Below are 23981 nucleotides of genomic sequence, written 5' to 3'. Positions count from 1 at the left end.
TGGTAAATCAGCCACTCCAGGCGCTCAGATGTGAAAAAAGCTCCCCCTATCGTCTCCCAGATGGTAATTCACCCTTTTGGATTGGACTCAATGAAAAGGCATGAGAAAAAAAAACCCGGACTCCACATTTTACTTCTCACGCATGTGACCAGAGTCGATCAGCTTCATTCTGGACCCTCAGAGCAGCAGGGATTATGTGTTTTACAGTATACACGGTGGTTCAATAAAAGGATCGATTTTCAGAATGGCGATCAGGAATTGGAATAATCCATTTGGATACCATCTGATCTCAGGTAAGGAATCTATTTTACCAGTATTAGGATAATCAGACCCGTTTTCACGGAGATATAAGCTTTCCCCCTATAATGTGATATGGCTGTTTGACTGTAAAAGCGATCAGGAACTGAGAGAATCGATTTTCAGCGCACGGCACCAGCGTGCACACATACACATATACTATCGATAATCTAGCGTTTATTTGAAAACGATTCATAAATAGGCAGAAAAATGACAACGTTCTAGAATATTCCAGTACAGGGCGATTATCATGGAATCTCTTATTTTTTCCGTGAAAACTAGGGCTTTTCAAAATGATATAAAACGGAAATGAACTGATAAAAAAACAATCCGCTTCGACAATGTTGACTGGAAATGGGTCATTGATAATGCGACGGGCAGCTTAGACACATAGCCATAATTTAAAACATAGATTAGGCGATATTAACGTTAACATTGAAGTGGTGCTGGGCATTCAAGGGGGTAAAAAGGAAAACACGGCCGGCTCTGAAAGTATTAACGTGCTTTATCTTGATTTCAGAGTGCATTCGTTGGAAAAATTTGACTTAAAAGTAGACTTAAATGAAAATGTAAAATTTTCAGGGGGTTTCTGGGTGAAAATGAATCATTAATTGAACCTAGCATCTTTTTTTGTGATGTGAAGTTAATCTAAGTCACTTGGGAGTGTGAATGTGATATATCACAAGAAACTACTCAACTTTGTCTGAGGCCGTTTAGAGACGTTTAGAGCCTAAACAAGCAGAAAGAACAGACAGCTCGAGCAGAACCATTTCCCTGCTAGGTTACAGGTGTAAACTCCTGGTTTTCATATTTGGTAGTCTGGGTCATGTATGGTTAGTTATAAGAGGCTTTCAGACAGCTGGTCTCAATATGAGGACAGTCAAGCTGTTGTTGGCACGGTAATGTTTGGTATCTACCTTCATTTGCAGTTGCAGTGTGGAAGAGAGGTTGCCTGTTATATTATTGAAAAAATCTCGATGTCATTGTGCTGTCTGCCGAATTGTGGTGTATGCAACACCCTGATAGTCAGTTGAGCACAAATCTAACTGAAAGGTGACTACATATTTGAATGCATTTCTATAGTTTATGTCCCTTGTCTGTTTGATCATAATTACATCATTCAAATGTATGTGTGTGTGTGTGTGTGTGTTCCAGTGCTTACGTGGGCAGGGTTGCCGGTGTGAAAGGTTGTATAGAAAGGGGTAGAACTGCAGGCAGCGGAGCAGGGGTAGGCTGACACGACACTGGTCACAGCTGGCCGAGGGTGAGGTAGAAGAGAGGACCACCTCCAGGGTGTGGCGGAAGAGGGCCAAGGCACCAGTCACATTGCCATGGGCCAACTGCACGCTGACCATGCTGAGCAGGGTGTGGGGCTGGGGTGGTGTAGAAGAGAGACACACAGAAACATTAGTCAAAGGACAACAAACAGCAACTAAATGCAGGGCTTAAGACTAACATTTTACACTGGTGGCAGTGAACGGTGTAGGAATTACAACAATTTCTATATGTCCCTCCTCCTTTTTAAGGGACCAAAAGTAATTGGACAATTGGCTGCTCATCTGTTCAATGGCTAGGTGTGTTTTATTCCCTCATTATTCCATTTACAAGAAGCAAATAAAAGGTCTAGAGTTCATTTAAAGTGTGGTATTTGCATTTGGAATCTGTTGCTGTCACCTCTCAATAAGAGTTCCAAGGAGCTGTCACTATCAGTGAAGCAAGCTATCATTATGCTGAAAAACCAAAACAAACCCATCACAGAGATAGCAAAAACATTAGGTGTGGCACTGTAGCCATATCAACTGTTTTGTAAATTCTAAAAAGAAACGCACTGGTGAGCTGAGCAACACCAAAAGACCCGGAAGACCACAGGAAAGAACTGTGGTGGATGACCGAAGAGGCCAAAAACGTGCAACATGGAAAGAAATCGTCAGTGGCCAATGCTCTGCAGGGAGTGCAAAGGCTTAAAGTGGAAATGAAGCAGTGAGCATAAATACATATTCATAGCATCACATTAGTATTTAGATAAGCCACAGAAGAAGTCACGTTATAAAAATAAGCAGTTTCTAAGAAAAAACGATTTGTTGTGTACATTTCTGAAGCATTTAGCATTATGGGCGCGGCCATTTTGTTGCTGACGTCATACCGTGGCTTGGGTGTATACACTCTGGTTAGCTGCCTATATTGAATGGGTCGGTCAGCAAATAAAATGTTGCCTACAAAACAACGGGACCGCGGTGGTTCTGTTTGTATTGCTCCTGGCTGTTCAAACTAATTTTACCATGTGAGAGAGAGGAAAGTTGGTTAATTTCCACAAACTACCAGTGAAAAAAACAGTGTTGTTGACATGTTGGCTCGGGCTGCCTGCACCCAGACGGCGCGACCAGCCTGTTGTACAGGGAAGGAGGATCTGCAGCGAACACTTCATTGCCTCGGATTATGTTGTTGGGGTGGGATGTTTGTCCAGAAGACCACTAATCAGCTGAAGCCGGACGCGGTTCCCTCGGTCTTCGACAGACAGACCGGCGTTAGCTCTCGGGGCCCGGCGTTAGCTCTCGCTAGCTAGCGTTAGCAACCGGAGCGTCGCGGAGCATTCAGCCTGCTTGTGTAGCCAGCAGGCTGAATGCTCCGCGACGCTGGTTGAAGTGGGTCTAGGTAGCCAGCAGGCTGAATGCTCCGCGACGCTGGTTGAAGTGGGTCTAGGTAGCCAGCAGGCTGAATGCTCCGCGACGCTCCGGTTGCTAACGCTAGCTAGCGAGAGCTAACGCCTGGCCCCGGCTGGTGCCAACTAGCTCCCGAGAGCTAACGCCGGTCTGTCTGTCGAAGACCGAGGGAACCGCGTCCGGCTTCAGCTGATTAGTGGTCTTCTGGACAAACATCCCACCCCAACAACATAATCCGAGGCAATGAAGTGTTCGCTGCAGATCCTCCTTCCCTGTACAACAGGCTGGTCGCGCCGTCTGGGTGCAGGCAGCCCGAGCCAACATGTCAACAACACTGTTTTTTTCACTGGTAGTTTGTGGAAATTAACCAACTTTCCTCTCTCTCACATGGTAAAATTAGTTTGAACAGCCAGGAGCAATACAAACAGAACCACCGCGGTCCCGTTGTTTTGTAGGCAACATTTTATTTGCTGACCGACCCATTCAATATAGGCAGCTAACCAGAGTGTATACACCCAAGCCACGGTATGACGTCAGCAACAAAATGGCGGCGCCCATGTTGAAAACAGGGATATTATATTATATTTTTCAGACAAATAAGATAGATTTCACATTTGATTATAGAACCCTGTCTTACACAAGGTACACAACAAACAAACTAGGATCACATTGCTCACTGCTTCATCTCCACTTTAAGTCAAGTAAGTAAGTAAGTAAGTAAGTCAGGATGACAGAAGAATTCTTTCCCTGGTGAAGAAAAACCCCTTCACAACAATCGGCCAGATCAAAAACACTCTCCAGGAGGTAGGCAGGCATATCTGTGTCAAAGTCAACAATCAAGAGAGGACTTCACCAGAGTGAATACAGAGGGTTCACCACAAGACAAGATGTAAACCATTGGTGAGCCTCAAAAACAGGAAGACCAGGCTAAAGAAAACCTGTACAGTTCTGGAACAACATCCTATATAGACAGATGAGACAAAGATCAACTTGTACCAGAATGACGAGAAGAGAAGAGTATGGAGAAGGAAAGGAACTGATCATACTAGGGCTGACCCCCATTAGTCGAATAGTCGACTAATCGATCGAAAGGAGCCGTAGTCGACTGCATTTTATTTTTTTAAATAATTATTTTTTTATACTTTATTTTTTTTATCATTCTTTCCAAAAGCAAAGAGGCCTAGAAGTGTGGCTAACGCTAATGGCGCGCATACCAGAGGCTAACTGCCTAAGAAAACAGGCACAGAGGCACTGAAAGAGGATTTCACCCATTTAATGAACACACTAGACTAGACAATATCAAGATGTATCCATCAGTGGACCAATTGCATGCTTTCGCAGAGAACAAGAAGCCTTCCGTCGACTCCTTCAGACATTAAGCACCCCCACACAGCCCAAATGGAATAATAAAAAAAGAAATAATAATAATAAAAAAATATTTATACTTTTTTTTTCCCTTTTTCTCATAGTCGACTAATAGTCGACTATCAGCGACTACAAGTCGACAATACAAATCCTTAAGTCAGGGACAGCCCTATTATCTACAAAACCTTCTGTTTAATCATCTTCCCTTTATTCATTTGCTTAGATTTTTCAGGTCTGGTAAATGTTTGCATTGTGTTTACCGTATTCACAGTAAAACAAAAAAATAAATAAAATAATTGAATTGATATTCTCATTTGGTTCATTACAATTTACTCAAGCCTAGTAACAGACACCGTATTTCTGACACTGGGAATACATTCCCTGAGATCCATAGATGTCCCTAGAATCAGATACCAAGAACATGCAAATGGACCATTTAAGTTAATTTTCATAACGCGATAATTTGCTGTGTAATTAATGAATCTAATTAACGCGATAAACTGACAGCCCTAATTTAAATTAATAAATTAGAAATGCAACAGAACTAAGCTGGTTAGAATAACAACATGCAACTTGACATTTCTGATTGTAATTTATTGTTGAGCCCCCATGTCAGAAAAATACAAAAACTGTAAAAAAAATAATAATATGAACTATACACTTAAATAAAATAATGTATTTGAGATTATTTTAAACTAATTTAATCTATTGAACTGTAGTTGCATTCAACAGGTCGTTATTCCTCTGACTCTTAGACCTCTGTCCCACACACACACAAAGGGCTCCCTCCCCGCTCGCCCCCACCCTTTCTAGTCAGATCAGCTGTTCTCTCTGTGTGTGTGTGTGTGTGTGTGTGTGTGTGTGTGTGTGTGTGTGTGTGTGTGTGTGTGTGTGTGTGTACAGTATGAGCAAGGTTAGCTAGCGGTAGCTCCGCGGCTAACGCTAGTTTACCCCGAATTAAATGAATGACTAGGTTGCAAAGCATTGGAGTAGTTTTCACTGCACATAGAAACAGTCAAAGAGCGGGAGCATTTCGGGAGCATATGCGACCAAAGCCCAGGCAATTTCGAGCCCTTAAAGCTAGCGTTAGCTCCGCGGCTAATGCTAGTTTACCCCGAATTAAATGAATGACTAGGTTGCAAAGCATTGGAGTAGTTTTCACTGCACATAGAAACAGTCAAACAGCGGGAGCATTTCGGGAGCATATGCGACCAAAACCCAGGCAATTTCGAGCCCGTAATGAATAAAATATTCTGCTATATGGCTGCGTGCGTGGCGCTAACGTTATTGTTTTAAAATGTGCAACTGTCGGAAAAACATGGCAGTGATAAGAGGAATCGATAGTCACGGAGGCATGCAATTCCAGGAATCGGACAATTAGGAACCGGCTCCCAACGGGAACCGGTTTTCGATTTTCATCCCTAATTAAAAGTGACCATTTTATTTATGGTTTTTCCAATTACTTTTGGTCCCTTAACTCTTTCAGTGCCACTCACGAGATTTCTCGGGTTTTTTTATAGGTGGTTGCGTGCCACTCACGAGATTTCTCGGAATTATTATTATTATTTTTTTTTGCGATCTGAAAAATTATTGCATCACCCAAGCCTACCCGAGTATAGCCGAGCTGCGCCGGTGATCACTGTGGAAAAAAGCGCCCCCTGTCGTCTCCCAGATGACATAAGTGATTTTGGAATGGACTCAATGAAAATGAATGGGGAAAAAAATCCGGTACTCCACATTTTCCAGTTCACTGATCCAGCCGGGGTTACCAGAGTTCATTCTGGAGCCTCAGATCCCCGCGGAACATGGAGATCTACAGTGTCGCGTTGGATCCATACACGTATCGATTTTTTCGAATGGTGATCAGGAATTGGAATATACCAGTTGGATACCATCTGATGTCAGGTAAGGACTCTATGTTATCAGTGGTAGGATAATCGGAGTAAGTTTGATGAAGTTATAAGCTGTTTTGTGAAATGTCTTCTTTCGGTTTCACTGTAAAAGTCTGTGAGGAAATCAACGGAGCGATTATCAGTGCGCGGCCGTAATGTGCTTGCGTGCACGTATAATATTGATCATCTAGTGTTTATTTGAAAACGATTCATAAAAAGGCAGACGAATATCAACGTTGTGGAATATTCCACTAAAAGACGATTTTCATAGAATGCTCCAGAATGAGCTGTTTTTTATATCAAAACGGGGGCTTTTCTAACTGCTCTGAAACGGAAACGACGCGATAAAAAAACAATCTGCCTTCACAGCACTGACTGGAAAATAGTCTTTGATAATGCGATGGGCAGATTAGACACATAGCCATAATTTAAAACATAGATTAGGCGATATTAACGTTAACATTGGCGCCGATGGTGGCATTCAAGCGGTAAAACGGAAAACCAGGCGTGGCACTGAAAGAGTTAAAAAAAGGGGGTGCACATGTAGAAACTGTTGTAATTCCTACATTATTCACCTGATTTGATCAAATTAAAGCTGAAAGTCTGCACTTAAAGCACATATTGATTGTTTCATTTCAGGTCCATTGAGGTGGTGTACAGAGCCAAAATTGTGAAAGTTGTGTGAATGTCCAAATATTTATATGCCGTCCACGATGGCCATCAAGATTTATATTTGCCGGACAATTGATGGAAACCCTGGTGCGTTTGTATACCTCTGAAGCATTGAGCACCAGTGCCTGCTCCAGCATTATGAGTGCAGGGGCGGCCATGCCATGGTGTAGCAACAGGTTGGCGGCGTTGCTGTAGACCAGGTGGCGGTGGGGGGGTGGGGCAGAGCCCAGGGCCTGGTGCAGACACTGCAGGGCACAGCTGCCGTTACCTTTGGCCCGCCAGAACAGAGCTGCTTCATTGAGGGCCAGCCAGCGGGGGACACCACCCTGCAGGGAGAACCAGAGGAGGGAATGTTTACTTTGCCTTATGCACTTTAGTTACGCCCTCACGTCCTTGACGTCCAAAGTGAGCCATCAGAAACACATGTTAACACCAATGTTAGAACTTTGCTACACTTCACCTCTTAACACTTTCAGTGCCAGGGACGTCATATCTCGTTTTATTAGCCCCCCCCCACTGAGTGCCGATGACGACAAATATAGTTTTATTGTTTTATTAGCGATCTGAAATCATATTTCATCAACCGAGTCTCCCGTTGGTACAGCAGCCCCTACAGGAGCTCAGAATGGAAAAAGCGCCCCATTTCGTCTATCCCTGTGTAACTGCAGGTCAGTCGCTTAGACTGACCTGGGATCTGTAGATATATATGTAGGGGCGGAGCCAGCTGGTTCCTTGTGCTGGCGAGCAGTCTGATCAACATGGAAGTCATCGCGGGACGGGAATCAGCCTGGAATATATATTTACAGCAGCCAATACTCAATCAATAAGCGTGATCGATATTTGGAATGGCGATCAGGAATTGGAATGATCTTTTTGGAGAACATCTGATCTGAGGTAAGGAATCTATTTTACCAGTCTTGGGATAATCAGAGTTGTATTCGCTGAGATCTCAGCGTTTGCCCTATGTGTGATGCGTCTGTTTGTGCGTGATCGCTGGTGAGGAAATAAGAGAATCGATTTTTCAGATCGCCTCTATAGCGTGCATACGTACACATACTATCGATAATCTAGCGTTTATTTGAAAACGATTCATATATAGGCCGAAAAATGACAACGTTTGTGTATTCTAGAATATTCCAGTAAATGTCTTTTATCATGGAATCTTTATATTTTCATTGAAAACGAGGGCTTTTCAAAATGCTATAAAACGAAAATGAGCCGATAAAAAAACAATCCGCTTCGACAATGTTGACTGGAAAACGAGTCATTGATAAGCGACGGGCAGATTAGACACATAGCCATAATTTAAAACATAGATTAGGCGTTTTTAATGCTAACATTGAAGTGGGTCGCGGCTAAGGATGCACCGAAATTTCGGCCACCGAAAGTTTTCGGCCGAAAGAGTTTTTTCACCGAAAATATATCACCGAAACAGAAACAACCTGTAACCTAACGCGTGTTGTTGTGATGATGTCGCGCTGTCGGGAGTCGCGCTGTTTCTATGTAAACTCTGCGCGCAACGCGTCCAATAAATACGTCTTTAACATGGTTTTATATCCTTATTTACTATATGCCCGTCGCGGTTAATCACCGAGTGATCTAATATGCATATTATTCAGAGCGAGAGGGGGGGGGGGATTGTGTTTCTCACATTGATGCTGTCTGTCTGTCGCGCGTCTACTGTGCCAAAGTCAAGAGAGCACATTCATCTGGGGACTAGAAAGGTGCGCTCAGTAGAGCACAGATGTCCGCTGCGGCAGCCAGAGAAAAGATGGAATTAATGTACTATATGCATTCAGAAGTGCTGAATAAATGTTTTATGGACCCATAATAGTGATTATTTATTATTTAAGTTAAGTTTCGCCATAATCATATATTTTTCCATAATCATAATGTTCCACAACATTGGTAAAAAAAATCTATTCTATGAATCATTTTCGGCCTTTCGGTTTTCGGCCAACCGTTTTCTATTTTCGGTATCGGTTTCGGCCAAGAATTTCCCATTCGGTGCATCCCTAGTCGCGGCATTCAAGGAGGTTCCGGGGCATCGAGCTCCGGCACGGAAAGTGTTAAGCCCGATCGGGCCGAGATTTATTTCACATCACAAATAGATCAATACAGTCCATATTAACCTCTTAACAATTTCAGCGCCAGCCATTACCTTTATCCTTGTAGCTAACGCGCCAGGTTTCCATAGCCTACTTTCACTGTGCGTCACTATGTTTGGAGAGCTATATCTATATTCTATATTATAGCTATGGAGACAATACTATGGTCATTTGACAGTCACTTTCTTCCGTCGAACATGCAAAAAAGAGAAACATTTTCATGTATATCTCGTGGGGAATATTGTATAGTTTAGGAGTGATCCGGGATAATTACTGAAAAGCTGAGTTATAGGGCGCTACGTGAATTCTGCTACAGATGAAGCCCTTCAGATTAAAGTCCCTTCTGCCACTCCTCTGTCACTTTAGAACTAGCACTCAGGTGTTAATTTTCGGGAGTTGGTGGCTGGGTCAAAACGTAAACAAAGGAAGGGTACTTAACTTAAGTGCTTCCCCAGGGAGGGGGTCGGGGGCTACTACTGTATATAATAGGTATTATGTTCAGGGATGTGATTGCGCCTTAACCCTTTGGTTGCCGAAAACGGAGATCTACGTGTCTGTGGCCCAACGCTTGAGTGCCGGACACATCACAGAAACGTACTACGTTTCTGTTTCAGTTTTCCTTTTATTCGCTATTGCCATTCATAATTCATCGGGGCAGCCTGTGCAGGCTATTCTGAGTGTGTCTGGGATCGCAGACGGCCCCGCTCCAAGCCCCATTTCATGCGTGCACGAGGAGACATAATGCCAATAATCTAGCGTTGATTTCAGGATGATTAAATAATCAGGCGGAAAAATGGCAACGTGCTAAGTGGATTTGACTAAAGGGCTGTTTTGACGGAGTTCCCTGGAATTACAGAGGAACACTACCAATATACTCATATTCACCACGGTATAAAACGGAAATGTATAGATGAAAAAATTATCCGTTTTTTGCACGTTGACCGGAAGAAACCCACTGACAATTGACGGCGTTATTAGATCCATAGCTATAATATAAAATATAGTTTTTAGCACTGCAAACATGCCATTCTCTCCATTGAATAGAACGCTGGCACTGAAGGCCCAGTGCCCCCTGCTGCCTGGCAATCAAAGTGTTAAGAAATAAACCTGAACATTTTCTAAACAATCTTTATTTTTTTTTATAAACACTCTATGATAGCTGGCGATCTACCCTGACCGGCCAAAGGACCAGAACGTCATCCAGGGCAGAATACAATTCGTAACCCCCGACGACGCAGAGGCCCCAGCTCGGTCTCCACGCACTTGGTGAAGATGCGGGATCCAAATAGTAGCCGAACGGCAGCCTCTGGTACCCGTATGCTAAACCCTGCAAAGAAAGTGTAGGTAAGCCCTAGGATGGAAGATCGGGATGCGAACACGCATCCTACAGGTCTATGGAGGTGAACCAGTCCCCCACCTGACAGCGTCTAACAGGCGGGAGACGGTCAACATTCTGAACCTTCCATGGGACAGGTCCAGTATGGGTCTGACCCCCCCCCCCCCCCCCCAATTTTTCGGGCACCAGAGAATACCGGGAGGAAACGCCACGCATCGCGTCCTCCTTTGGGACCACGACGATGGCTTGCTTCGCCAACAGAGATTGGATCTCGTCGGCCAGAGCTGTCACTGCTGTTGACCCTGACAATAGGGTCTGTACCAAACCTGAAAACGGAGGGTGGGGTTGTGCAAACTGCAACACAAGTCCCTGCCTCAGCGTTCTCTCCATCCACCTCGACATATGGCACTGCTGTAGCCATATGTGATGATAATCCCAAGCGCACCCGCCGCCACTTGGCGCTGGTCCGCCAGGAACCGTAGATAGGCGGCCCGGTCCCACCCACTGTGCGTTGCCAACCCTGGACTCACCAACCGTGCGAGCAGGGCGTCTCGTGGAACTGGGATATCGCACCCTGACACGAGGCAATTGCACCCAAGGGGGGACCCCGACAGAAAGGGCCGGTTTGATACGGGGGAAGCTGACATCACACTGGGTGACAAAAGCTCCCCCACTGAACACCTCCCCGGCATGGATTGCTGAGGAACTGTTCTACAGCTGGACATGCAAGGCGTGAGGTCCCCACACTGCCCGATAGGGTGGGTTCCTACACACCGTAGCCCTGCAGTGATATTACTACCACCCAAATCACACGCGCCTGACTGAGCTTCGCCGGTCTTCCGGCCGTGGGAGGCACTAACGTGATACCCGGCCTGGCGAGGGCGGGGCTGGGGGAACTCGCGCTGCGACCCCCTGGGCCTCGAGTTCCCCCGCTGACAACCTTCGTCGTTGACAGACAACACCAGGCTCACCAAACACACGTGTGGCGTGGGAGCCGCGTGACAGCACAGTAGGGCTGCAACTAATGACTAATTTGGTAGTCGACTAATCTGTCGATTATTTTTTCGATTAATCGACTAATCGAAAACCAATTATGTAAACAAACAAAAAAACAAAACAATTTTTTTTTTTTTTTTTTTTTTTTTTTTTTAACTACCGGTACCTATCTTTGTGAAAGTGGCTTCTCAGCTCTGGTCCAGCTGAAGACAGAGCAGAGGAACAGATTGGACATTGAGCATGACCTCAGAGTTGCTTGTCTACCATCACCCCAGACTTTGAGACTCTTGTCAGGACCAAACAACAACATCATAACATGATGATCCCATAGCAAATTAAAATAATGACTCATGAAACATTTGAATTTGGATCTTAAGCCACTTTAAATGAAAATGTATTTGAAGAACAATACAGCAATCACTCATAACAAGATAAATAAATTAAATATACAAAATAAAGTGGAAGTGTACTTTAAATAACTTAAAAAAATAATAATAAAAAAGAAATAACTATCAGCATCTGCCCCCAGCACCGCGGCTGATGGGGCTGTAACTTGGTCCAGGACCAGGAGGGTGACGTGGAACAGCTGTAAGGGGAGAGGGGGATGAGTCAGATCAGACAGACTTCTAGGTCTTTTGTTTGCTGTGTGTGAGAGGAGTCCGTGTGTGTATGTGTGTGTGTCTTACTCTGATCGCTGTGTGAGTGAGAGGTGTGTACTGTGTAATTTGTGTATGTGTGTGTGTCTTACTCTGATTGCTGTGTGTGAGTGAGAGGAGTGTGAATGTGTGTGTGTCTTACTCTGATCGCTGTGTGTGAGAGAGAGGAGTGTGAATGTGTGTGTGTCTTACTCTGATCGCTGTGTGTGAGTGAGAGGAGTGTGTATGTGTGTGTGTCTTACTCTGATCGCTGTGTGTGAGTGAGAGGAGTGTGTATGTGTGTGTCTTACTCTGATCGCTGTGTGTGAGTGAGAGGAGTGCGTGTGTAATGTATTGTGTGTCTAGTCTGATCATCATCTCCTGCAGGGGAACAATGTTTTCAATGTCCAAAATTTGCTATGGGATCATCATGTTATGATGTTGTCTGGAACCCTGAGAAGCCACTCTCACAAAGATAGGTAGTGCAAAAAATAAATAAAAAAATTACTAATCGGCGCAACAATTTCTCAACAATTTTTATAATCGACATCGTCGATTATGTCGACTAATCGTTACAGCCCTACAGCACAGCATTCTCACGGACAGACCCAGGCCTAGCCAGCAACTGGGTGTCAGCCCCTGTCCCCATGAGAAGCGAAACGTGGGGCCGCTCGTGCTTCACTGAAGGCACGCGGCCCGCAGCCAAAGGGAGCAAATCAGAGCCCGTATCCCGCTGGTGTTGGGGAGGGGGGGGGGGAGTGACCGGAGAGCGAGCTAGACACAGCTAGACGGCAACGGTTTTTTAGGGCGTGCTCATCTAATGTAGCCGATCCCTCGGCCGCCAAGGCTGTCGGCCTTGTGATCACCTGTTGTCTTTGTGTCCAGGGTACCTCAGGCGGGGGAAACATGGCCGCTGGTTGGGGGCCTCGCCACAGCCACTGGCGAGGCCACGCCCTCACCTCTGGCTGCGCGGTGTGGGACCTAGGTCAAATACCGACCGCGCTTCTGCGGAAAGACCAAAGTCCCTCTGCGGAGAGGGGAGCCCTGAGGAGGGAAAAAACTGCTCTCCTCCTCAAGGGGAGACTGATCCAACCAAAGATGTCTGTAAACAAGCGTTGACAGCATCCTAGCCCTCCCTGCGGTTATAGCTTGCGGCTAGGTCAAAAGCTAATAACCTCAAAACCTTGCGCGATGTTTCAACGTCGGCTGGCCCTAAGGCCCCACCACCCGACACCATTTTTGACAGAAAAAACAGCAATTCAAACAATGTCGCTAGTCGCTACTAATTCTATACCGCGGCGGTATCAGCGTTTCCGTTAGCCGGTAATTACCGGTATTTGTCCGGCAAAATCTCTTGAAGTCCGACATATTTAATTTCTCCGGTCTTAATGTCCGGTGAAAATAATTCCCTGAGTCTAAGCACAATTTGATTATTTGAATTGTATTAAAATAGGCTAAAATTAAATAGCCTATGCGATGAACGAAACGATCATTACATTTGTTTCCTCGTTGCTTCTAATAATGACAACGACGTTGTCAGCGAGAGCTTTAAAAACGTAGGTCTCGGTTCGCTTCATCGGACCAAACGCGAACCAAATATAGGAAGTGATTATTATTACCACTGCTCGCAGCACTCACTGCAAAACAAGCACACTGCATCTAATCTCTCTATCTATCTATCTATCTATCTATCTATCTATCTATCTATCTCTCTATCTATCTATGTCTGTGCATCTTGGGAAGAAGGAAGAAAAAACGCGGCTTATTATTATTACCGAGGCGCGCGGCTTATTATATTATTAAAACGGCTACTTGTGGGCACTCATAAAAACACTGTGGTCTACAAGTTGTTTAGCGAGAGGATGGTGTACTGGTAATGTGCTTCAATAGAACAATGGATCAATGCCATGTCAAAACTCGGCTCCGCTGATCTGGGCTCCGCAGTACACACACAGACACACACACACGCGCGCGCGCACACACAGGATCGCAGCCACACACACATTTCCACTGTCCAATAGACAAGCGCCCTTTTCGACCGCGTGACATTGAGGTGGAGAGAGTAGTCACGCAAACCACAATAATGTTGCCGTCTCTCTGCTTTCTCAGTTCTTCGCTTGATATAATTAATACAAATGTCCAATATAACGGAATTCGTTAGCTCATAAAAATGTGATTATAACAGACTGCTGTTTATTGTCGGACCGACTGCCACATACGCGGTCTATTTTATTTCAAGTCAGCAGCAGCACGGAGACGGAGTATCGAGGGACTTATTTTATTTGGAATATATTAATGACTGTATACGCAAAAGTAGCCTAGTTTTAAGTAATAATATTATAAATCTACATGCCTTGAGGATGACATTCTTTATATAGCCTGCCTATCAATTGTTTTAAAGCTTAATAAACTATGACCGGAATTAATCTCATTTGTCCGGTAGTTGAAATCTTGCAGGTCACGGAGACCGGCAACAATTTTTTCTAACGGAAACCCTGGGCGGTATAGGCTTTAACAGCCCACCAGCCACCTGCCGGGCCGACTCGCCTCATGGCGTCGGCCGGGCGGGACACCATGTCAGAGGCAAAGGACTGATGCCACCTGCTTCACAAGCACGGAGCACCAGTGGTGGCTGCAGACAAAAGACTACTACTAGTGAAGCACTGCCTCACTAGTAGGAATGCAGCAACCTCCACTGTGGTGTGCACCCATGAAGGGGTAAATGAATAAATTAACGAAAACTCCACTAACACACTGCAGAATGGGCTAGCCCATACACACAATTGTTAAGGGGATGCAGACCAGAGAAAAACACCAGTCCAGCACACAATTCATAGATTCACAAAAAGCACACCAGACTGGAGATTGAGGGGCTGTAACACTAAAGATGGTGGCAACGACAAAGAATTGCTGCAATATAAACATACATCTGTTGTTTAAAAAAAATAAAAATAAAAACTAAAAAACAACTCGCACATCTATGGATCGGGCCAAATCTCCTATTTCAAATGGCAGAGTTCAATTTGGATTTAGTATCTCCAGGCGTGCACTGAAGAACCGTGAATGAAATCTACTGTATGTACAGTTCCATTCTAATAATGGATATGGCTCCGCCAATTTGAATCTATTTCCAACGCGGATTGTTGCTAAATGTTCACAGAAGGTAGACACACTAACTGCGATCCAATCTATGCCAATAACATTCAGTTTTGTGGTAGAGAATCCAGAGAAATTAACAAAAATGGCCTTTGTGGCGCACCGCATAGTGCATTTGTCGCATGTCCTGCCCACATCTTCCCTGAATTTCCCCAAGGGGATCAATAAAGGAATATCTTATCTTATCTAAAAATCATACACAAGTAATTTGCTTGCAGGAAGCTAGAATCGGCTGGGTACTGTAGTTTTTCGAAATGTCAACGCTCATTGAGAGCTCTGGATGCCCTCTGCTCATATGACAACTGGCGGCATTTTGCTAATTCAAAATGGCGGATATTCGCTAAATAATAAAGACATTCCATAAACTAAAATCTCACTAATAACACTTTAACCTATTGGTAAACAAACGTATTGCTGAAAATATACACTATGACTGCTGGATACATTTGGGAAAACTACTTAATGTCATACAGTCTAGAGAGATTGATTTATGATGTGATGTCATTTGCGGTCCGCCGATGGACCGCTCGGGCTAAAGAGGTTAAATAAAAAAAAAATTGGAACTTTTGTTCGCAATTTTATTGAAATAATGTTTTTAAGTTGCAGCAAATAGCCCTGTATGATATGAAACGGTATAGTGTATGATATAAAACTGTATACTGTATGATATGAAACGGTATACAGTATGATATAAAATGGTAGGGGTGGGACGATACATCAATCCAGATCGATACATCGATCTAATTATCAATGATCCAATAGGATCGATGCAACGTAAAAGAAAGCGGTTCATATCGAAATCCCGTGGCAAGTCGCATTATGCCCAAGCGCAGCTCCGGCAGCTGGATTCGCGCAAGATCATCACGTGAGATGTGAAAACAAACCATCTGACAGAGTCAGGTTAGCGGGATGGCTATACGCCCAACAACAACAGCATGTGAAACGCCTGTGTGTGTAGACGTTACAGCAGGGCTCCAGAGTGTGCCTATTTGGTCGCATTTTGCAACCAGAAATAAGCCCCTGCTTTTCCCCCCCACACAGCTCAAATGCATCTAACATGCTTTGCATCCTCGCCATTCCTTTATGCCCACATCGCGTTAAATACCTAAATTAACGTTAGCTGCTTACGCTACCTAAGATAACCCTGCTCAGAGGCATAGAGAAAACAGAGTTCCATTAGTGAGGAAAGGGGGAGGTCTCTCTCTCTTCAATGATTTTAAGTAGCAAAACGTTACACTATAAAAACGAACTAGATAGTTGATGATAATAAACATTTAACTTCATTAGCTGAAAAATTCTAAAATCATTAAGTCTGATATAAGCCATTCTCCCTTTCTGTGTGTGTGTGTGTGTGTGTGTGCATGATATGAAACACTATACTATATGACCAAGGTCTGACTTCATCCCAGGCCCAGTGAGATTATGGAACACGTATCATGGTGTCCATATTTCAATGGTAGGAGTGATGGGAGAAAAATGTGAGCTGCTCTCTTACTTGTTTCATAGCTTGAGCTATACTGGAGCCCATCTGCTCCAAGGTCCAGCCTGCACTACGAGATTGCAGCACCTGGAAACAAACAAACACAGACAAACCATGTTCAAGATTCTTCACATTTGACTGGTATTGTTCATCTCTCCCTCACTGAAGTACGGACATGCCCATTGTGCACCATCTCTCATACACCAGGGCTGTACAGTGCGACATATATGTTGCATGTGCTATGAAAAATGGTCTGTGCGATGAATGAATTTACTGCACTAGCACCCGTGCGATAGGCATTCGGTTCATATCGATACTCATACATATAGTACACATTACAGTACACATTACAGTATAGTATACCTGCAGTATATAATAGTATATATAATAGTATATAGTACATAATAGTGTATACAACATATATAATGTGATATGAGATATATAGTACATGATATATACAATATAATATAGTACCATAATATAATAGTATATAGTGTAAATATAGTTTAATATAATATACAAATTAATTATATGATTATATAATGTAACATGATATAACGTACAATTAGGGATGGGAATCGAGAATCGGAATCAATTGGGAACCGGTTCCTAATTGTCAGATTCCTGGAATCGCATGCCTGTGTGACTATCGATTCCTCTTATCGATGCCATGTTTTTCCGACAGTTGCGCATTTAAAAACAATAACGTTAGCGTCACGCATGCAGCCATAGCAGACTATTTGATTCCTTGACTAGGAAAACCTAAAGGGCTTGATATTGCGACCGTTTTGTGTGTGCAGTGAAAACTGAAAGTGCTTTGCATCCTAGTCATTCATTTACATGGTAAATTAACGTTAGCCGCTAACTAGCTAAATAGCCATGCTCATTGCAGAGAGACAGAGAGAGAACACTGAGCTGGCCTTTATTTATACAGGTAGGTTATTGCTAACAAATTCTCTTTTGCAATAACGACCTGTTGAATGCAACTACAGTTCAATAGATTAAATTAGTTCTCAAATACATTATTTTATTTAAGTGTATAGTTAATTTATCTTTTACAGTTTTTGTATTTTTCTGACATGGGGGCTCAACAATAAATGATAAATGACAATCAGAAATCTCAAGTTGCGGGCGGTCAGGTGGCGTAGCGGAGATTGTGCTCGTCACCAATGCAAGAGGCTGCGGTCTCGACTCCCGGAGAGTCAGCATTGCCTTGGCTCGGGCTGATCGCTATACTAACTCGTTTGGCTGAGTTAGGGGGAGGGGAGCCGTGGGTGGGTCCTGGGCGTTGTGGACAGCGACCCCTACAGTTCGGTCAGGGCGCCTGCTCAGCGAAGGTAGGATCTGGTGAGAGGTAGTGCGGCCTCCCACACGTTACACTCTCCCAGTGAGAATCTGCGCGGCCAGGCTGGCTGCCGGCTGGCTGCACATGCGTCCGAGGAAAGCATGTGACAGTCTCCGGCCTCTCGGACCAACAGTAGGGGAAAGTGCGCAACAACCAGGAAGGCGGTTGGGAATTGGCATAACGACTAACAGTGGGATGGGAGAAGAATCGGAAAAAAGGAGGGGGAATAAGATAATAAAAAAAAAAATCTCAAGTTGCATGTTGTTATTCTAGCCAGCTTAGTTCTGTTGCATTTCCAATTTATTTATTTAAATGATAAATGTATCAGGAATCGATAAAAAGAATCGATAATGGAATCGTATCGATAAAATCGTATCAATTCCCATCCCTACGTACAATACAGTATAATATGTATTTTTTTTTATTAATATGCAATTAAAGCATAATACATAATAAATGTATACATGATCATGCAACATAAAAAACAATTAGGAACGGTTTGGGAGAGGGAGGGGTTTTAGGTTGTGTGTTTCAAAAAATTAAACGTAGTTATTTCAAGTTTAAAGCTCAATATATCAAAACGTGGCACTTTACAGTGAACAGGAGGTCTATTTGTATTAAAAACAATAGATTGTTTTTCATTTAAATGTCTGGAAGAGCTAAATTTTTTTTCCAAATTATATTTTCGCTACCTTTTTTGAGTTGATCTAAATGTTACCGATTGTGTTAAATGGGCATATGATATCGTCTCGTATCGATCGCAGACACCTGCATCGTATCGTATCGTGGCCGACTTCGTGATATCGGCAAATATCGTATCGTTGTCCAAAGAATCAATATCGTGTCGTATCGTGATGAAACTGGTGATTCCCACCCAGGGAACAAAATTAACTTTTTGGCTTACCAGCCAAGGTGGCTGGTAGATAAAAAAAACTACCAGCCAGGCAGATTTTTTTACCAGCCAAAAATTTGAAATAGCTTTTTAGTATATCGCCATGCGTTATTATTATTACTATATACAGGCTCTACGCTAGGGTGACCATATTTTGATTTCCAAAAAAGAGGACATGCTGGCCCCAGCCTCGAGATACTTAATGATACTTTGCACAATCGAAGCGGGCATGGCCACCTTCATTTCACTATATGTCTTGTGTATGTATGTGATGAATAAACCTCTTGAATCCTGAATCTCTACTCAAAGTTTACTCAAAGATGCCTTATTGTTTTAACTTCTTAACACATTCCCTGCCACGCTTCTATCCATCAATGTATGATCACTGCCACCAGTCTAAGTGTTACAAAGGGTCAGATTAAACCGAATATATATATTTATTACTTGAGATATATTGTATAATATTTGTATATCGTCTGATATCCCTTGTATATTCTTTGTATATATACACGGAATATCCCTTTACCTAGGTACAGGCCAGACCATAATATTCGTTCTCCTATTGGACAGCGACCCCTAGGCGCCAACGGCCATACCCCCAATGGCAAGTTCAAAGCTACCGCTAAGACATGTCTCAACATGTCCAGGTTTGCGCAGTAATACGAGACAGAACTGAGGTTGGCACTAGATTATTCACCTTACGTATAAATACGTCGCAGGTGGATACAGAAGCACTTAGCCTAAAAGTGAGTTGACCCAAAACGTTGAAGCCTTCACCACGATACAACGTGCCGTGAAGTGGGCCCCTTTTGCCCCTAAATAGAGCCTTGAGAACCGCGTGCGAATAGATAGCTAAAGTGTCAGAGTTTAACGCTGTATCGTCGAGTTCGACTTATTCTATTGTAAAGTAATAGTCTATTATTTATAGTGTATCATGCGGCTACCGTTCTACAGTGACCAGCATTACCACCGGTTCGTCGTACCGAGCTAGTGCACTTATCCAGGCTAGGCGGCCTAAACTCGTGCCGCCATCCGAGGAGTCCTAGACGAGAACCGTTGGATATGTACACCGGAGAACCTACACCGGCGAATGCAGAGCCTTTTCCGGCTGGATTATATTGCTTTGGTACTGTGGCTGCTGGAGCAGAGAACCGTCTACCCCACTGCTGTGTGGGATCTACCCTGTGAGGAGCACCATCGAGCCCGCCTCTAGGACCCACAGAGGCTGGCTAGCTTTCATCCATGCTGTCTTGCATACCGGAGTATAGCTGTTGCTTTGTCTACGGACCAAAGGATTATTGCACTGTCTCCTGTATCTGGAGTCTCTTTATTCCTTGTTGATCCAGACTTTGCTCCCGACCATTCCTCTCCCCTGCTGGCTTACAACCGGAGGGAACCCCCTTAGTATCTCCAGCCGACTACGAGTGTGCCTTATGTAATTCTTATGCTACAGGTGGTGTCAGTTATACCCATCTTAATATGGTCATGGACTTACGCTCTTGACCTACTTAAGTGTTCTTCGCCATATAAGCGCAATTCATAATTCTCAATATTGTAACCTATTGTTGCTGCTCTAATAATAAATACTTCTAAATATAACTTTCTTTGTTAAGCCGTATTCTTGTGTGGGTGTTCACCAGATATACCGTGTACTGTATGGCCAGTAATTAAAGTACATAACTAAGTAGTGGTTTAATGATACCATACTCTCAATACAGTCAGGGAATTGTACCCTCAGTTACAATTGGTCCTTCAAGCCGGAGGAATATCAGTGTAATATCTAAATATAATATTGATATTAACCATGGCCAGCGGTGAACACTCCACAAACGGCTCTCCTAAGCTAGAACGCCCGCAGCGCAGACGTCAGCCACCTCCTTACCTAGAGCAGGGGTTCCCAAACTTTTCAGGCCGGGGCCCAAAAAATAAGGCGTCAGAGAGCCGCGGCCCAATGCACATCGTCTGTCTTTTTTTTTTTTTTTTTGTCAGGCGACCGATTTTTTAAGCCAAATATCACTTCAATCCTATTAAGTTAGTTCTTCATTTATATGTGCTATTTATGAGAGGGCTAACTTGTTGCAAAATAATAATGATAATAATAATAGCCTCATTAAAATACTATTGTTGCTTCGGTTGTTTTCAGCGTTTTATGTGCATAATCTGTTATTTAGTTTGAAATGTTCGTTGAAATAAGTAGATTTTTCGTTTTTGTTTATTTATTAAGTTAATATAAAACCATATAGTCACATTTTAGAATACAATAGAATAGAATTTTAGAATACAACTAGAAACACTGTCCTGGCCTGCTTCTAAGTTCAGTGGCCTGACAAAAAAAAAAAAAAAAAAAAAAAAAAAAAATGTTTTTTTTTTTTTATTTTTTTGTTTTTTTTAAATCATCTCGCGGCCCATCCGTGGCTGCTCGCGGCCCACCTTTGGGTCGCGACCCCGACTTTGGGAACCACTGACCTAGAGGACTACGCTGCTGGGTGAAATCCTCTTTCAGTGCCTCTGTGCCTGTTTTCGTAGGCAGTTAGCCTCTGGTATGCGTGCCATTAGCGTTAGCCACGCTTCTAGGCCTCTTTTCTTTTGGAAAGAATAATAAAAAAAAAAAAATAATAATAAAGAATTATAATATTTTTTTTGTATTCGACTAAGAGGTTGGCTAGTCGACTACGGCTCCTTTCGAATTAGTTCGTTAATCCCTGATCCACTTCCTCACTGGGAGTGAGAAAGGCAATTCACAATCCTACCCGATTGTTGAGGCAACAGTCCGGGCAGTTTGTATGCGGTAACAGGGGTGACAGATCAGACACCTGGGCTACTGTATATCTGAGGTTCTTAGGGTTGGCTCGCCATCTTGTGTCGGTCCGACAAACTGCCTCGTCCTGCGTGCGCACACGTGATGAGCGGTGGTCGGTCGTCGGACTCCTGGGAAATCTTGGGAAGTGGTAGGTTCTTTAACAGCAACACCCTCTTCGGATTTGTAACTGGGGGAATCTTTTATGACTGTTTGATAACTATTATCATGGTGCTAGTTCATGCCAGTTCTATTAGTATTCTGTATCTGCGTCAGTCTCCGCCAATCTCTGATCTCATCTGGCGTAAGGCACAAACTGCTCACCTACTAGCGTTCTGAGATCACTTAAAGGGGCAGTGAGGCAATTCAAAGGATTTGGTCAAAACGTTGTTAACCTCACATGAATATACATATAACCAATTAGCATTAACTGTTCAAGTTCTTATACAATAGCATTAACTATTTATGTTTATAACTAAATAGTTATGAATCTGAAACCTGGGTTACATCAGCACAATAGCTTAACAGACATTGTCGCTTCTGGGATTTGGCACAAACCCATTTATTATTTACAAAAATATACAATAAGGACTATGGCCATACGATGCCTGGTCAGACGGCATCGGCATTATTCAATATACACAACTACCGGTATATTAAAACAACTATTAACCACATCGTTACTAGAGAAACTACTATAACAAGTTGACGCTTGACGCTGCTGTCGGACGTCAGGTGGAACAGGAAGTGAAGAAGTCACTGCATCAGGTTAAATCAAATTAAGCCTGTAGCAGCTTATCAGGTACAAACAATGGAGCACCACTTAGTGACCAAACATGGCACTGCAACTAAATAACAACACAAATACAATAGGCACATTTGTGACTGTTACAAATGTAACACATTTTATACTCGTGCTACAATATTTTGGCATGTGCTACAAAACTATCAACCTCTGTAGCACCAGTGTGTGCAAAAACAGTTAAGGTACAGCCCTGCATACACACATGTACCTGTGTGGCAAAATGGTCAGGCAGCTCCTTGTCCTCCAGGGGCCAGTCCAGTGAGTCAGGGAGGAGGGCCAGGGGCAGTTGGGGGATGGGACCACAGTCCGGCAGGGCTACAGTCTGAGAGGGACCACTGCTGCCATAGAGGACAGCTGCAACAGGGCTGGAGACACAAACACACATTCACAGTGTGTCTACAGGTATCATCAAGTTAAATCTAAGACTTTTTAAGACCTTTTAATGCCACAATTTTTTAGTACACTTGAGATCATGATGATTTACAGTTTTTTTTTTACACTACTGACTTTTGCCATGAGGCAGTCTATTGTCATAATGGATCTAGTCAATTTCCTCGGATGATTGCTGGAGTTAGACAATTATTTACCCAGAAATATTTCCTACCAGGTACTGGCGATGCAAATCACCAGTTCAAGTAATGGCTGCAATGAAATGCTTTGATACACAGGAGATTAACGGGAGAAATTACTAAACTAGAGGACAGAGAGAACACCAGAAACTGGAGTGTTTTGCAGGTTAGCTATCTAGATAGCTGAAATGGCATTACAGGGAAAATCTACCCAAAAACAGAATTTACATTGTGCTATTTCAATAATGTTGGCCAGTTAAGTCAATATCTATAAACCTCACTAACCTGGAAATCTTTTGTTAATAGCAAAGAGACAAGGCATGGTAGACACACGAATGCTCCCATCCAGCTATCTGCACTGACCTGAGGCCCTGTGTTTCAGGTGGGAGGTAGAAGGTGGGCAGCAGGTGGGCAGGAGGGACACTGGGGAACTCGTGAGCACAGTCGGCCCTCCGAGGCCACAGCCTCTTCTGGATGTCCTGGAGAGAAAACATACATACTTCATACTCACTGCATCACACTAACGTTTCCCAAAAGTCCTGTCCACTGTGTTATTTGTCTTGCTTCTTTCACATTTCAAACCCATTTGCGCCTCCATTTCAATGGATTAAAAGAATATTTGAACATTTCAATAGTTTGCAATAGAGTGACGCTCTATTGATTAGACTAGAGATTCAGTCAAGCAGGCCATCCTCATGGTCCACACAAGCTGGCAATGGGAAAGGCTGATTATCGTAAGGGTTTTCTCTCACACACACAACACACACACTAGAGCTGTCCCCAAGACTGTTTTTGGGATTCGAACATTCGCCAGGGTTTTTTCGAACGGACGATCGAACCATCGTTTTTAATCGTGCAAAAGAAATTCTCCAAAATACTTTTTCTAGTTCAGTAACGTCACAGTGACCAAATGCGTCCACATTTTTATAGGATTCGATCACATTTTCATAACAATAGCGAATATAACTTACCCTGC

At 43.4% G+C, this 23981-nt stretch overlaps 1 protein-coding gene across 2 annotated transcripts in view; it reads right to left on the bottom strand.

Moving 5' to 3' along the window:
• ttc17 (tetratricopeptide repeat domain 17) overlaps window positions 1-23981 on the bottom strand; it is a 113354-nt gene that overhangs the window by 45454 nt on the left and 43919 nt on the right. For both annotated transcript variants that reach the window (XM_084337481.1, XM_084337482.1), the window contains exons 12-16: window positions 23369-23484; window positions 22645-22801; window positions 16613-16684; window positions 6988-7212; window positions 1460-1670 (exon numbers count right to left, since the gene is read on the bottom strand). In XM_084337481.1, the coding sequence (XP_084193607.1) occupies window positions 1460-1670; window positions 6988-7212; window positions 16613-16684; window positions 22645-22801; window positions 23369-23484 (781 nt within the window). The remainder of the gene's footprint in view (window positions 1-1459; window positions 1671-6987; window positions 7213-16612; window positions 16685-22644; window positions 22802-23368; window positions 23485-23981) is intronic.

This window comes from Notolepis coatsorum, assembly GCF_963971535.1.
Source record: "Notolepis coatsorum genome assembly, chromosome: 20".
Lineage (NCBI taxonomy): Eukaryota > Metazoa > Chordata > Actinopteri > Aulopiformes > Paralepididae > Notolepis > Notolepis coatsorum.
This window is presented reverse-complemented; position numbering and strand designations above follow the sequence as displayed.